This window comes from Stylophora pistillata, chromosome 1 (assembly GCF_964205215.1).
Source record: "Stylophora pistillata chromosome 1, jaStyPist1.2, whole genome shotgun sequence".
NCBI classification, from domain to species: Eukaryota; Metazoa; Cnidaria; class Anthozoa; order Scleractinia; family Pocilloporidae; genus Stylophora; species Stylophora pistillata.
The window spans coordinates 853,570-869,631 of record NC_142519.1 but is presented as its reverse complement, the minus strand read 5'-3'; the positions used below and the strand labels follow the sequence as shown (position 1 = coordinate 869,631).

General features: G+C 38.6%; 2 protein-coding genes and 1 pseudogene across 2 annotated transcripts; all 3 read left to right on the top strand.

Annotated features, from left to right (window-relative positions):
* The first annotated feature begins 488 nt into the window (after positions 1-488).
* Positions 489-2,582, top strand: LOC148740721 (uncharacterized). Its single transcript, XM_088734982.1, has 2 exons — positions 489-975; positions 1,175-2,582. Exons 1-2 carry the CDS (start codon positions 856-858, stop codon positions 2,231-2,233), a joined length of 1,179 nt encoding a protein of 392 aa, XP_088591108.1. The 5' UTR covers positions 489-855; the 3' UTR covers positions 2,234-2,582.
* A 270-nt stretch (positions 2,583-2,852) lies between these two features.
* LOC148740720 (uncharacterized) lies at positions 2,853-4,119 on the top strand (annotated as a pseudogene).
* An 8,491-nt stretch (positions 4,120-12,610) lies between these two features.
* On the top strand, positions 12,611-14,459 carry LOC148740719 (uncharacterized). Its single transcript, XM_088729944.1, has 2 exons — positions 12,611-12,769; positions 13,897-14,459. The coding sequence occupies exons 1-2, from the start codon at positions 12,724-12,726 to the stop codon at positions 14,226-14,228; spliced, it is 378 nt and encodes a 125-aa protein (XP_088586070.1). The 5' UTR covers positions 12,611-12,723; the 3' UTR covers positions 14,229-14,459.
* Positions 14,460-16,062: the final 1,603 nt, after the last annotated feature.

The window sequence follows — 16,062 nt, the reverse complement described above, 5'->3', positions numbered from 1 at the left end:
GATTTTCGCTATTGCATAAATAACGCTCTCTACTGCGAGGATCGTGCATCATACGTATCTAATACCGCAGTTCAAAATATATGAACTTCATATATTCATTGTATCTGATTTATCATCACGGGTTTATTACGAATCAACTTAACGGCCTGCTCCCAGTTGGCTTGTTAGCTAAATTGGTAGAGCGCTGCACTAGTATCGCAAAGGTCAGTGGTTCGAATCCCGTACAGGCCTGATTTTTTTCAGGTCTGATTTTCGCTATTGCATAAATAACACTATCTACTGCGAGGTTCGTACATCATACGTATCTAATACCGCAGTTCAAAATATATGAACTTCATATATTCATTGTATCTGATTTATCATCACGGGTTTATTACGAATCAACTTAACGGCCTGCTCCCAGTTGGCTTGTTAGCTCAATGGCGCTGCGCGTTTGTGACGTCACAAAATTTTGACCCCCTAGAGCGATTAGGACAAACAAACAAGCTTCTCGAGTAAAGGTATATGGGTGATGATGCGCCCATCTGTAGTTTAAACGTCTCTAAAGCTCGTATTTTAAATCAAAACGACGATGTTCCTGGCTCAAAGTTCGAGAAAGACCCAGAGAACTATACAAACACACAATTGAAGCGTTGGTTAAAGTGTAGAGGCTTGAAATTAAACGCGAAACGAGCAGACCTCATCACACGTGTTCGTGACTGCTTCATGTCGGGAAAACATTATGGACTTGATCATAGTTAGTAGAGGGAGCTGGTTAGGAAGCGCGGCGAACTTCGAAGAGCGCTCCTATTGTTTGCTGGATGAACTTGAACGTACCCTCATCCATGCGTGACCGTGCACACAGTCTTTGCCAACATGGCGGATAGTACGGACTTTAGCGAACTCTATATCTTTGGAGATGATTTTGATGCGATCTTAAGTATTTTGGAAGAAGATGATGCCCTAGAAAGTAATTTTACTGATGCTGCTGTTGAAGTAACTTCAAAATGCGTCTCAGTTAAGTAATAATTTAGCTAAAAACTGTGGTGTTTTGACTGCAGATTTATCGATGGCGTATTACAGTACAGCGTTGTGTTGGAATGTAGTACTAACCCCGATTTATGCTACAGTTAGAAGTCAACTGGATCTTTATATAGACAATTGCAATACTTAAAGGATATTGATGGTTTTTCAGGTTGAACCAGAAACTATCTCGTGCGAATTTTGTCAGAAAATTTGCAAAAGTAAGGCTGGCTTGAAACGTCACATCACTGTCAAGCACCCAGCTGAAAAGTTAGGTGATCGCGAAAATACCGAACAACAACAGTATTTAACCCCGGAAATCTACACTCGAATCATGGGAAAGGCGAAAGAAAAGATATTGATGAGTAAAATCTACACAGCAAAGATGAAAGAACAAGTAAACACTTTCTCAAGTCATGTAAACACCACAAGTGGTGAATTTACTCTAATCCAAACCCTATACAACAATCTCGTACGAACCGGCAACGTAGAAAAATTTTATGCTGAATTTTACTCCACCGTTGTCTATAATTCAGATACCTATTTTGTCAATTTGTCAAAAAACATTGCTATACTTCTGTCAACAAAAGTCGCTGACTGTCTACTGGTACACAGCAAAGAAAGCAAGGATACACAAGTCAAGAAAAATGAAAATTGCAAACAGAAGCTCTCCAATATTGAGCTATCAGGTCTACAATATGTTGGTGGTTATGTTCTTCATAACCTACACAGAAAACTATCTCAAGCAAAGGTCAAAACTCCTGAAAATGAGCAGGCAATGTCCATCCTAAAAGCTGGAAAAGCAGGTGACAAGTTAGAAAACCACAAGCTTATTAGCAGTCTGAATCGTGGTGGTCTATGGGCTGTAACTAGAGGGGCTCAACTTATTTTCGAAAGAAGTGAACATTATTTTAGACTTGCTTCTTCTGATTGGACTACACATAAAATCGATTGTAGTAGTGTTGTTTCTAAAACTGTAGCTGATGTGGATGTTGTCACTGCATATAGTAACTGGCTATCCAATAGTGAACTCGAAATCCCCAGCAATGTTGGCAAAGATATGTTACACAACATAGTATGGCTGTATACAAGGGTAGGCTCTTATTCATTTGCTAAGTATATTATACAAAAACACAAGGTCAGAGCAAAGCAGCTGAAAAGCAAGGGTCTCCGCAAAGAAATCAGCCGAGCTTCCCATGCTTATAATAATGAGCGAGAACGACAAGATTAAAGAGCATGTCAATGTAACTTTACTTTCAATTAATAGTTCCTATGTACATATTACAGTGATAATACAATCGCATTATGTTTCAGTTAGAATGAGTGAGAGTGGTTTTGCCTTACAGTAACTGTGAAAAATGGGTAACAGTATGGTCAAATGATACTCATTTCATTCATTGCTTTCTTGTCTCTATTTATGTCTATTTTGTCTTTAGAGTGCATATAATATATCTTTGAAATAGTAAGACTCAAAGAGACAACAATTGAATCATCTTGGTATAATTATTTGCACTCTATTGCATATTAAGTTATTCAATTTGAGGGTTTTATTGTCATCAGTCAATGCAATGATTTGCAGTATAATAACAGTAACTAGTATAGATGTTTGCAGTTTTGAATATATTGTATTAGAGTTTAAATTAAACACATGTATTCATTTATGTAATGCTTGCTTGTAGCGAAGTACCTTTCTAGAACTAAATACAATATTGTAAGATAAAGTCATTAAAGAGACATTTATTATCTCACGAAAGATTTCCTTTGATACACACCACTGGATGTAGACAACGTTTCACAAATGGTTGAGATGACTAATCGAATTACATTCTGTTTTTTTTTTGTGTGTCCTTTCGTTTAACCTTTGTGCAATGCCTGGGTCAGTTGCGGCTTTGAAGAAGGAGAATAACATACTTAAAGCGCAACTATCGTCAATGTCGGACGAGGTAGCTAGATTGAAGGAGTTGATACAGCGACATAGCGAGAGAAGCGAAGAAGTTCTGCCCAGCGAAGAAGGTGCCCAATGTGTAGAGTTCTTGAGCAAGAAATACGACGACTTCCATCTCTTTAGCGGCATGGCCAAAGACGAACTTCAGTAAGCACCAAACTCGAAGAGCTGAAAGCCAAGGTAGATATTATTGGAAATGCTATTGACGAAATTCAAGAACATAGTTTCCAGTATAATGTAAAAATTGTGGGAGTGCCTGAGAGGCTGCAAGATGAATCCGCAGCCTCGATAAGCAAGCTTTGCCTAAACATTTTTAAAGAAACGGGAGCTGATCTATCGATGTATGACATTGACACCGCCCATCGTGTTCCCAGCAGGAATAACAATGGAAAGCCAAAGCCGATAGTTTGTAGATTTGTCAGGCGTTTAGCCAAAGAAAGCGTCATGAATCATCGTAAAGATGCATGCAAATTGGACCCGGCTTCCGTTGGACTCCCTGAGGATGCCTCGTTAAGCGCGGTTAGAATTTTTGATCATTTGTCACCCCGAATGCAAACAGTCCTGTTCGAGGCGAAGAAGTTTAAAGAACAGCATTATTACCAGTACTGTTGGTCAAAGGGCTCCTTTGTTTATTTACGGAAAGATGCTACGTCTCGAGCCATCAAGATCAAGAATATTGGTGATTTGCTCAGTCTGGAAAACGGAGACCAAAGCTAAGTATATATCTCGTAATAACAACTCTCAATGGTAGTCCTAAGTGACAGATATGTTTGCCGAGCAAACAAATCTTTGTTAAAAAACCTTCCGTTCTCAAATGTTGATATCATCCGAACGCATGGTCAGTTCAATAATAGCCTGAACAGTAACTTGCCAACGAAAAAGTACTTAGATAAGCTCCGTAGCCTCCATGAATTAGATATTTTTAGTTTGAATACTCAAAGTAGTGTCAATCCTGATAGCAACCTAAATAATCAACAAATTCGAAGCCGATATTTCTCACCACATAGCTTTTGCAAGTTTAAAAACGATCTCATGCGAGATGAAAACAAAACATCTTTCTCAATTCTACATAATAATGTACGAAGCCTTCGACGTAACCTTGAAAATTTGCAAGTACATTTACTGGATGAACTAGACTACCACTTCAGCGTAATCGGAATAACCGAAACTAAAATTACAAATTCGGCCAGAATAGACTTTAATCCACATATACCTAATTACCAATTCGAACAGGTGCCAACTCCTCTTTCTTGTGGAGGTGTTGGTATGTATGTTGACGCCAGTTTAAATTACACAGTTCTCGAAAAAACCTCTAACGAGGCTTTCCAGGCCTTATGGATTGAACTCGAATTTTTAATAGGTAAAAATGTTATATGTGGTGTAATCTACAGGCAACATACTTCTCCTGAACAATTTCAAACGTATTTCGATATGACAATAGAAAGACTAAGCTCTGCTAATAAACCGATATATGTCATGGGTGACTTCAACATTGATCTCCTCAAATCTGAAACCTGTGATTTTTCTCATAACTTTCTGCTGTCCCTGCAAAGTTACTCCTTTTTCCAGTAATTGACAAGCCTACAAGAGTCCATAATAATTCTGCTACACTTATTGACAATATTCTTGTTAACAGCATTGGCTTTAAACTCTCCAGCGGCAACATTGTCTCAGATATAAGTGACCACTACTCTCAATTTTGCATCATCCATTCTCCATCTTTAAAATCTCGGTATCAGGGGACTAAAATCCGTGACTATTCGAGATTCTCGGAAGAAAACTTTATTAGTGACCTTTCTCAAACTGACTGGACCGGTTTGATCTCTAATGGCTCTATTGACAAACGCTTTTCTTCGTCCTACAACAGATTGAATAAAATTGTTAATAGACATGCTCCTCTCAAATTTGTATCAAAACGCAAGGCCAAGCAACTATCTAAACCGTGGATAACTAGAGGTTTACGTAGATCAATAAAAATTAAGAACGATCTCTTTTACTCTGGTGACACGGCTACATACAAGTTGTACAGGAACACAATTTTAAGCCTTACTCGCCAGAGTAAAAGACTTTACTATCAATCCTATTTTAGTAGCAACCTAAATAATATGAAAAAAACTTGGGAGGGGATTAACACTTTAATTAATAAGCACAAAAAGACTAAGCTCGTATCGTCGCTCCAGCTTCCAAACAACCGGGGTACAACACAAAACCAATCAGAAATAGCTAGTGCATTGAATTATCATTTCGCATCTGTCGGACCTAAACTTGCAAATAGCATACCATTATCCACCAGGGACTTTAAGGATTACCTAAGGAATTCAAATTACACCAATTCTTTCTTTTTTGACGCTGTCACTTCTACTGAAATTGAAATGGAAATTTTGAGTACTCAATCAAAAAAATGCCTACGGACTTTATTCATGTCCAGTTCGTCTTTTGAAGTCCGCACGTCAAGCTTTATCTCATACCCTAGCTGAACTAATGAACATGTCCATTTCAACTGGTATCTATCCCCACAAATTAAAGCATGCTGTAGTAATTCCAATTTATAAAGCGGATGATGAAACTGACCCAAACAATTATCGCCCAATATCGTTACTGTCCGTGTTTAATCGAATATTCGAAAAACTAATGTACAAACGCCTAAAATCTTTTATAAATAAAAATGATATATTTTTCACATCGCAATATGGATTTAGAGAGAACTGCTCAACTCAACATGCAATTCTGGATATTCTAAATACAATTCAAAACAACATTGATAAAAAATTATATTCCTGTGGCATTTTCATTGACTTGAAAAAGGCCTTCGACACGGTTGATCATTCGATTTTGTTGCATAAATTACACCATTATGGAATTAGAGGATTGATTAATGACTGGTTCTCATCATACTTGTCTGTCAGGATGCAATCAACCCAAATCGGTTCTATTGTCTCTAGCAAAGAGAGAATAGTGTGTGGAGTCCCTCAAGGTTCTATACTTGGTCCGCTTCTTTTCTTAATTTATGTCAATGACATGCATCGTTCCTCTAAAAAGTTTGACTTTTACCTATTTGCTGATGATACCAATTTACTATATGCAGAAAAAGATCTAAACAAACTTGAAGTTGTCGTTAATGAAGAGATATTAAAGTTGTGTGAATGGCTGAATTCAAACAAATTATCTCTTAACGTATCCAAATCTAATTTCGCTATTTTTCATCCTTATCAACACAAACTATACCGAGAAGTAAACCTTAAAATACTTGATAATAACTCGGAGCAATTGGTATCTCTTGAACGTAAGACATATGTTAAATACCTAGGTGTTCTAATTGACGGTAATCTCTCCTGGAAGCATCATATTAACTACATTTCCACGAAAATAAGCAAAGGTATCGGTATTGTTGCAAGGCTAAGACACTTGGTACCGCTCACTACTCTTAAAAACATTTACCGCTCGCTAATTGAACCGTATATTTCCTATGGTCTCGTTGCTTGGGGCCAAGCCGCGAATACTCATCTAAACAAAATCGTCATTTTACAAAAGCGGGTTCTTCGTCTAATGCACTTTTCCGATTATACATCTCACAGTGCTCCTCTTTTTAGTCGTTCGGGAATTCTACCGATAAAAATGCTTTACTTCAAATTGGTTGCCTCTCTGTTACATGACATCAAAAATCGCTGTGCTCCTCTCAATATTTCTGAACTTTTTACTCACTCTGAACAGGTTCATTCCTACTCTACTCGTTTCTCAGTAGCTGGAAGCTTTTATATAAAACAGGCGAGAACAAATCATCAGTTGTTTTCCTTTTCTAGAGTTGGTGCGAAAATATGGAATGGCATCCCCCCTGAAATTCGTAAGCTAAAGAAAGCACCTTTTAAACGTGAGCTAATTCACTTGCTTTTGAAAATTCTTGAAATTGAGGAGATGAATGTTGACTTGCGCTACCTTGACCTTTCTAGCTTATATTTGTATTTCAACTGATTAGCTTTCTCTTTGACCTGTTAAAAACTCCCTTGTGTGACTGGCTCAGTTAAAACCTTTAACATGATTATTACTACTATTATTTATTATTTATTTTTATTTGCTCATTTATTTATTTATTTCATTGTTGCGTGTGTGTGTGCGTGCGTGTGTGTGTGTGTGTGAGAGCCTATACAGTGTCTGTTTAGGTAGCCCGCCTAGAATAGCTTTGCTAACTGCGGGCTACAAAAGCCTTTATTTCTTTCATTTTAAAAAAATAAAGTCAATAAAGCTATGAATAAAGTAAACTTATTACTGCGAGTTTTGGTTTCGATAACACTCTTGTGCCTCCACATTCAACCGAAATCCACAGTAAGACTTTTCAACCCTAAAGAGGCTTTCCTCCATGACATGATGGCAGCTGTGACAGGGAACTTTCAAGATTGGGAATCTTTCTCATGATTCTATTTATTCCAAATTAGTTTGTTCTTGCCTTATTATGTCATGATTGCCACCGTGTGATGGGGCAACACCTCTACTATTAACTGAAAAGAGGAATTAATTCCTTAAGAACATTTTCATCCCTAATTACACATAGCACTAGTTCCCCCAGTTTAGAAGCTTTAGAGTATATGGAATGTGTTTTGATATATCTTTTCTGTTAATAAAAGAGGTTTTGCCCCATATGATGAACCAGTGCACAAAAGACCTGCCAAAAAGGAAATTAGTTATTGACTACTTTAATTTCATTATTAACTAATTGCATTTTTTGGCTGATCTTTTGCGCACAGGTTCATCGCATACATTTACCCAAGCTTTTCTTTTATCTTTTCTTCCACGGGTGTTCCCACTTTGGCACGAAACTGATCTCTGTATGCGAATGGTGTTATCATTATAACCAAATGATCTCATGTCTGGGTTGTCATTTCTTCTTCCCAACTTCCTTTGATTACCAAAGTATTCCTCTAAGCTGTCTTGGCAAAATCTCTCTGTAAGAACATATTGCATACCCTCTCCCAGGAGAAACCTGTACCTCTATCAGCCATCTCTTCGACTCTCCACTCACTGAGGCATTTAAGCGTTTGGATCTTTTTACAGAAATCTGGAAAATTGCTGTGGAAATAACGATTTCTTGCGCTTTCTATTGTAGTACTTTCTCTCACGATGCGTGCTGGCCGTGGTTGAGTTAGGGTGGTTGGATGACCCTTTTTAGGCATGTTTTGGCATGGTAGGGCCCCAAACTTCGGTTGTTTCTTTGTCAACTTTGTAGATTTAACTTCAAAAGGCATAATAAGAAATTATAAGATAATGTATTGATGTTTCGATCGATAAAACAAGCAAGTTATTTTAGTGTATAGGCGCCTATGTTTGTGTGTGACATCTACATTAACTTAAGGCAAAACAAGGCCAAATACTTACAAATTTCAATGTCTTCTGGCTTGAAATCCTTTTCACATGTAAATACTTTATCATTATCAATTTGGTTTTGAAAATCTTTATCAATGACTCGATATTTCGTCTGCTCGTTTAGCCAAGCTTCGCGCCATTTTCGAAAGTCATCGTTGAGGGGAGCGGGTAGTTTCCAGATGCCGATTCCTTTGGTTCTACGGCACGAACCACATCCAAAGACAGAACAATTGTCTCCAGGCATTGTAGAGAGATCAACTAGCGAGAATCGAACTTATATGTAGCGTATTTTGCGTCTAAAAACACATTTTTAATCGAGGAACATGACGCCGCCTAAATCTCGTCACGCCATGTTTGTTTCGAGTGTGCACGGTCGTGTGACGTCATAGCTCATAAATCTGAACAAAGAGTTACTTCTTTGAAGTTCGCCGCGCTTCCTAACCAGCTCCCTCTACTATGCCGCCACAACAATTGTTAGCTTTTTCAAGGAAACGTTCTATTGTTGCTTTGTTTGTACTCCATAGCGAGATGTCGTGTATGTAACGTTTCCAAACAAGCGGTTTGAAAAGGCTTTTGTCAAGGATTTCAGTGTACATCACAAATATAAGTATTGTAGTTAATACTATCAACTGAGAAATTCTTTCTAGAACATGCATTTAATTACCCGGCGTTGACAAAGTTCCAAGTCATGCTTCGGCTTTCCGGCCGTTTTTAAGCATTTCTTTAAGCGAATCTGGCAATCTCTCTGGATATCTTGAGTCATTTTTATATGTACCCCAACAGCAATGTTTAGTTGCAACCATTTTAGAAAGTTAGAGCATTTTTTGAGCGAAAATAGTCTTGCTTCTGACACGTTTCGCATACAACTCCTTGTAAAGACTCCGAGTGTTTGTCCTAAACCAGCGGAGGATCCAAACATGACATATCTAGTTTTAGACCTGGCGCGCAGCGCCATTGCGTGACGACAGTAACAATGGCAATGTGGCAGTCCCCTAAAGATAACTCCAGATGTGCGATGATGAAAGCCCCGAGTTCACGCAGATATGCGTCTAGTAGCTAATAAATTTAGCGGAGCAGTCAATTCCCAGAAAAACCCCCTCGATCTTCAAAATATTTCCGCGAAAAAGACCTGTTGACCTCTAAAAATGTGGATGCAGAGCCTCGAAAGGCTCGCTATCCTAAGAAAATTGAATTGACACACATGAAAAAGCTCTGAAGTGACGTTTAATTTGAACAAAAACGTCAAAAGGAAGGAGAGGGTCGACTCAGCTTCTTAGAACCACAACACATGATCGTAAACTGCAGTATGGCGTGTTATCTTTGTCTTTTATTTATAGTTCAGATCTGGAAGGAGGCCAAAACAATGCTCTTCGTGAAAGAGAATCAACTTCCTGAATTCTCGGAAAAGCTCCATCTTTCTGGGAAGATGGAGCTTTTTTCTGGAAGATAGTGTTTGACCAAAAGTTGTGGTGGAGGAGTTTTAATTTTCGTCCGGGATGGAATCCCCTTTGTCGTTATGTCTGATCTCATAAAGCATAACTTTGAATGTCTGTGGGTGGAAATCAAGAGACCTAAATGCAAACGAATGATACTGTGCTGTTCTTACAGACCTGATGATGTGAACATCGATGGTTTTATTTCAAATCTAGCTGATTCGCTAAATTACATCGACACTGAAAACTCCGATATTGTTTTGGTGGGTGACTATAATATTGATTATTCCACCAAGAATCAGTTACGCCGTAAACTTGATGAATTTGCATTACAACACAGTCTTTCTCAGATTATTTGTAAACCTACTCGGGTCACTGAGTTCTAGCACCACGATAGACTTGATGTTCGTTAACAACACTCACAGGGTCGTGCAGTCCGATGTTCTGCAGTCAAGCATCAGCGATCATAGCATTGTGTTCTGTACTATCAAGGGAGGTGTAAAGAAACTTCCACCAAAGTTGCTCGAGTATCGTTGTTTTAAAAGCTACGACAAAGAAGCATTCTTGCGTGATCTCAGCAACTTACCTTGGAGCATAATCGAAAGTGCTAATGATGTTGATGATGCCGTGTTCCTCTGGGAAGGTCTTTTCAATAGCATTGCAAACGACCACGCTCCGATAAAATCAAAGCGTGCGAAGGGGACAAAGACACCATGGGTTACGAACAAACTCCTCGAAATTCGGAGTGATCGAGATTACCACTGGAAACAGGCTCAGAAGCGTAAGAACTCGCAGTATCACTGGCAAATGTACCGAAAATTGAGGAACTGTGCGAATAGCGAGGAAAAGAAGCTGAAATCGAAATATTATTGTCGGCTGATAGAAGATGCTAAAGGTGACAGCTCCAAGATGTGGAAAGCAATTAAAGAGACACTTCCCTCTAACAACAATGAAATTAATGCAGTTTTTGGTCATGGAAAATTGCAGACTGACCCCAAAGGCATTGCAGAAACTCTAAACAATCACTTTTCAAGCATCGGTAAGAGCCTTGCAAAGGCCTTTCGTGGTTTAAAACCGACTCAGTACGATGCAGTTCCTACCTTATCGTTCTCTCTCAAGTATGTGACGTCAGCCTTTGTTGAAAAGCAGTTGCGCCTAATGAAAACCAATAAAGCGGTAGGACTAGACAACATCAGTGCACGTTTACTCCGTGATGCAGCAAATGTACTTGCTTCACCTCTGAGGGATATCATAAACCTCTCTTTTGAGAAGGGTCAATTCCCATCATCTTGGAAATGTGCGAAAGTGACTGCTCTTTTCAAAGAAGGTGATAAGTCCGATAAAGATAACTATCGTCCCATTTCTATCCTGCCCACGGTCAGTAAAGTAATTGAGAGAGCTGTTCATTCTCAACTTTACGGCTACCTCGACTCCAACAATCTGCTTGCTGTGAACCAGTTTGGCTTTAGACGTGCAAGATCTACCGCTTTAGCTCTAACGCAGTTTACCGATGAAGTGCTAAGTAATATGGATAAAGGTTTAGTAAATGGTGTAGTTTTTATTGATCTGAAGAAAGCCTTCGACACCGTTGACCATGTCCTTTTACTCGGGAAGCTCAAATCTCTAGGATTACGCAGCAAGAATCTTGAGTGGTTCCATTCCTATTTATCCTCTCGTTACCAGAAGACTGTGATTGGTCAAGCCTCTTCTCCTGCGCGGAAGGTTTCCGTTGGTGTTCCTCAGGGGTCTATTCTCGGTCCATTACTATTTGCCATTTACATCAACGATCTACCCAAGGTCCTTCGGAACACTACGGTCACCTTATTCGCTGATGACACTGCTATCTACTGCTCTTCTCAATGTTGAATCAGGATCTGGACAGGCTAGCTCAGTGGCTCTACGAGCATAAACTTACACTAAATATCTCGAAGTCTAAATTCATGCTCATTGGCGGTCCAAGGAAACTTAACACCTTAGAAGAATTCACATTAACAATCAAGGAGAAGGAGTTAGACAGAGTCAATTCGTTCAAGTGTCTGGGCGTAATTATCAATGAGAATCTGACTTGGACTGATCACGTGGATTACATTAAGACCAAAGTGTCTCAGAGGCTTGGCGTTTTACAGAGAATAAAACATCTTATGCCAAGAAATACAAGGGAACTCTTTGTAAAAGCCATGGTGCTGCCAATCCTTGATTATGCTGATGTGACTTGGGGGGATAAATCCAACACCACTCTGATGAACAAGATCCAATTACTCCAGAATAAAGCAGCTAAATTAATTTTAGATATGCCAAAGCATTCATCAGCAACAGAAGCTCTTGATCTACTTGGTTGGGATACATTGGAAAAAAGACGAAGATCTCATCGTCTATTTTTGGTTTTTAAGTCCTTGAATGGACTAATTGATTGGAATTTTAATTTTAATCATTTTAAAGACATGCATGATTATAACACTCGTTTTAATAACAACATTTGTAAACCACAATCAAAGCGTACATGGGGTCAGCATCGGTTTGTTTGTCATGCAGTAGATGACTGGAACGCTCTCCCAGACGGCATTAGGAACATTTCCTATTTTTCAGTTTTTAGACGTCTTGTTAAAAACATGTAGTCTCTTCTATTGATTATGCCCTTTTATCCTTTTCTTGATAACCATAGTTATATTTTCTGTTATCCTTACGTTAGATTTATGCAGGGCCTCACTGAAAACCACACTTTGTGACGTGGGCTCCCTGTCAAAAGATCTTACTTATTATTATTATTATCACTCAAACAATGATAAGTCCGCCCATTAAGTGTGATTGGTTAAAAATTATGACAGATAATCAAATCAACCCTTATGATTGGTTGGATCTAAACTTAGTTCTGTTGGAGAAAATAAAGGTTACTCCTCTGAATTCATCAGAAGCCGTCTTGCTTTACCAAGCTATCTACCCTTTTGGCGTTCTAAACGAAAAAAAGAGGAGAGGCATTCGAGTTCTAAGATGAAGCTGCTTTTCGTTATCACCTTTTTCCTCTGCATATCCGTTGGTAAGTTTGAGCTCAACACCCACTTTTTCTAGGGACTAATTTCACTGTTACTAAAATATCAATGCAAAGTTTGTGTGACATGCACGCGCTCGGCTCTTCGCGCACGACGAGAACTTGTTAGTTTATTACTTTAATTTTCCTTTATCAAATGGTTTTGTTCAGGATTTACTATTTAGAAGTAGGGTATATCACTCTGCATTAAGACAACTGAAAGATTGGGTGCGATCATTTAAGGAATTCACACATTTACACTTAGAATCCTGTAAAACATGCCAGACGATTTTCATTCCTGACATTCAGCCAGCGCCCATTTATAGCGTGAGTAGAACATTTTCAGCAGGCAAAGAAAATCTTTAGAAACATATGTAATTCAGTTGATGACATATTGAATATCAAAATGACGAATTCCAAGATTATTTGAGTGCAGGCTCGTCGATTATGTTTTGCTCGCCATGGGAAAGCATTTTTAGTGATTGATTCATGATATGTCAGAAAGAAATGCACCTGCTTCTTAATCAATTCTCCACTGATTATTTTCTCAGAAGCATCGTGTAGATGAAATTCTGCGGCGAAGGCTACAGCATTCTTTATTTCCACATTTTAGTTGAACAAATACTTGGAGAGGTAACTGTTTTCGCATGAGCGTAAATCTCGCTCATGCGAGATGTTTCGTAACACGCCAATGGCGAGGGTATTTCATAGAAGATGATGAAACATGCAACGGCTGGAACCATTTCACTTTATAGTATTTATTTCTCGTCCCGGTTGTGAAGTACTGTCGCCGTTATAACCCATTTTGTTGAAGATGGAAAGACGAAAAACCTCAATGTTACAATGTTCGTGAAGGAATATTTTAGATAGCTTATTATGAGTAGTTTGTTCCCCCTTTGTTTTGTAGAGGTCATTCTTCGATGATTCGTCTCCTTTTTTAAGGCTTTCTTGGGCACGATAACAGCCCACTGCTTTCTTTTGATAGTATCTAAACATCTGTTTGAATAAAAGTGAATAGCATACAGCTGTTTATTTAACGTGCATGACTATTTCGCATAACATTTCACAACACGCACTAAATCTGAAGAGCTACCACGCAATGTGACAACAACATTAAAATGTTTTTTTTTCCTTAGGATACGGCTTGAAGTGTTACGAATGTTTGACCACCAAAGGCTGGGATGACTGCAAAGACATCAGAAAAGAAGTAGATTGTCCTTCCATTAGCGATCGCTGCTATAAAGTATCTGCAGACGTAAAAGACGAAAGTGCATCCGCTGCAGCATATGGGAAAGGCTGTACGACTAAAGAAATGTGCGATAGTGACCTTAGCACCCTCGACATCTGTAAAGACAAGGGAAAATGTGAACTAAATTGTTGTTCTGGAGACCTGTGTAACGCTGCCACACTACAGAAAGTCAGCGTCGCTGCTCTCATCACATGCACTTTGATGGCTTTGCTGTATTAGGATGAAAAGACGTAGTTTTGTTGGTTGTTGTTGAACTTTGTAGTTATAGAAAGGGCTTAATGCAGTTGTTATGAATATTTTCATAAGTTTTGTTCTTTTTAGTGTACTGAAGCAAAAATTTTTACCACGCATGCTTGTTAAACATCTTATAATGAAAAGCCGTTTAATTTTTTTGCATCTTGTTTTGAAAAGCTGTTTCATTTTTTAATAAAAGGTTGTTTAAAGTTTTCATTATGATGATCTTTGCATCTTTCATTGAAAATAATTTCATTCAGTCCAAGGTGAGATCAAATCGAAATTATAATTTTAGTTCGGTAACACTTCTCGTACGTCTCCTCCACGAAACGTGTGTCAAAATGTATCATTATTTCATGAAGTGGATGTTTTGAATAGAATAGGAAATGCTGCGCTAGGGTTACAGAGAAACTTAAGAGACCACGCTCAACCAGAGTGCATTGTGGGCGAAGTCGCTGGTTAGCCGATCAAAACGGGCTGCATTTTGTCTCCGTTTCAAGGCTCAATTTCCGATGATCACTACAATTTCAGCACTTCAGTTAAAGTTCTCAAGCAGTTCTGGAAATAAAGGATTCTGTAGCCTTCGCCACAGAATTTCGTCTACACGATGCTTCTGAGAAAATAATTGGAGAATTGATTAAGAAGCGCGTGCATTTCTTTTAGACATATATCATGAATCCTTCAATTTTAAAAAATGCTTCCTCGGGGCGTGCAAAAAAAATTGACGAGACTGCATTCAAACAATCCTGAAATTCGTCATTTTGACATTGAATTAGTCATCAGCTGAATTACATATGTTTCTAAAGATTTTATTTACATGCTGAAATGTTCTACTCATGCTATCAATGGGCGCTAGCTGAATATAAGGAATGTAAATCATCTTGCATGTTTTACAGGACTCTAAGTGTAAATGTGTGAATTCCCCAAATGATCGTGCCCAATCTCTCAGTTGTCTTTATACAGAGTAACATACACTACTTCTTAAGAGTAAATCCCGAGCAAAACTATTTGATGAAGGAAAATTAAAGTAAGACATTAACTAACTAGTCCTCGTCACGCGCGAAGAACCGAGCGCGTGCATGTTACACAAGCTTTAATTTGCATTGATAAATTAGCAACAGTGAAATTGGTCCGTTAAAAAAAAGTGGGTGTCGAGCTCAAACTTACCAACAGAAATGCAGACGAAAAAGGTGATAACGAAAGGCAGTTTCATCTTAGAACCGCAGTACGATGAATATATGAACTACATATATTCATCGTACCTGATTTATCATCACGGGCTTAGTACGAATCAACTTAAGGTGGCACGTACCAGTTTCCTCGCGCGGGGAACAGGTCACTCTTGCGTGACGCGCGCGAGAGAAACGTGCGAGATCAAAAGATGAAAATTCAAAACAAAGATGGCGGCGCGTGGAATTTTTTCTACTTTTGTGAGAAGTTTACCTAAGAGCTTGTATTTGATGTGTTGAGCGGCCACTGTGAATGCAGGAGATAGAAACTAAGATAACGAAGGCGATTTTCGGAGAAGTAAAGGTTGCTTCACTTCACATTTAAAAGAAATATTCAACCGATATGAAACCTTGCGACGGCGAAAAAAGAAGAACTCAAGTGAAGGATAATCGACCTGAAGTGGAAGAAGACTTTGAAACTTCAAGGAAAATATATGATACAGCCAGAAGTCATGTGTAGGATTTTTAAGATGAGCTCAGGAGGCTGTCTATGACGGCTGTTTAATGATTTTCTTAGCAGTAAACGTCTGTAAACATCGGATCGTATGTGCTCGCGCGAGCACACGCAATTGTCAGCGGTAGCTAAAACA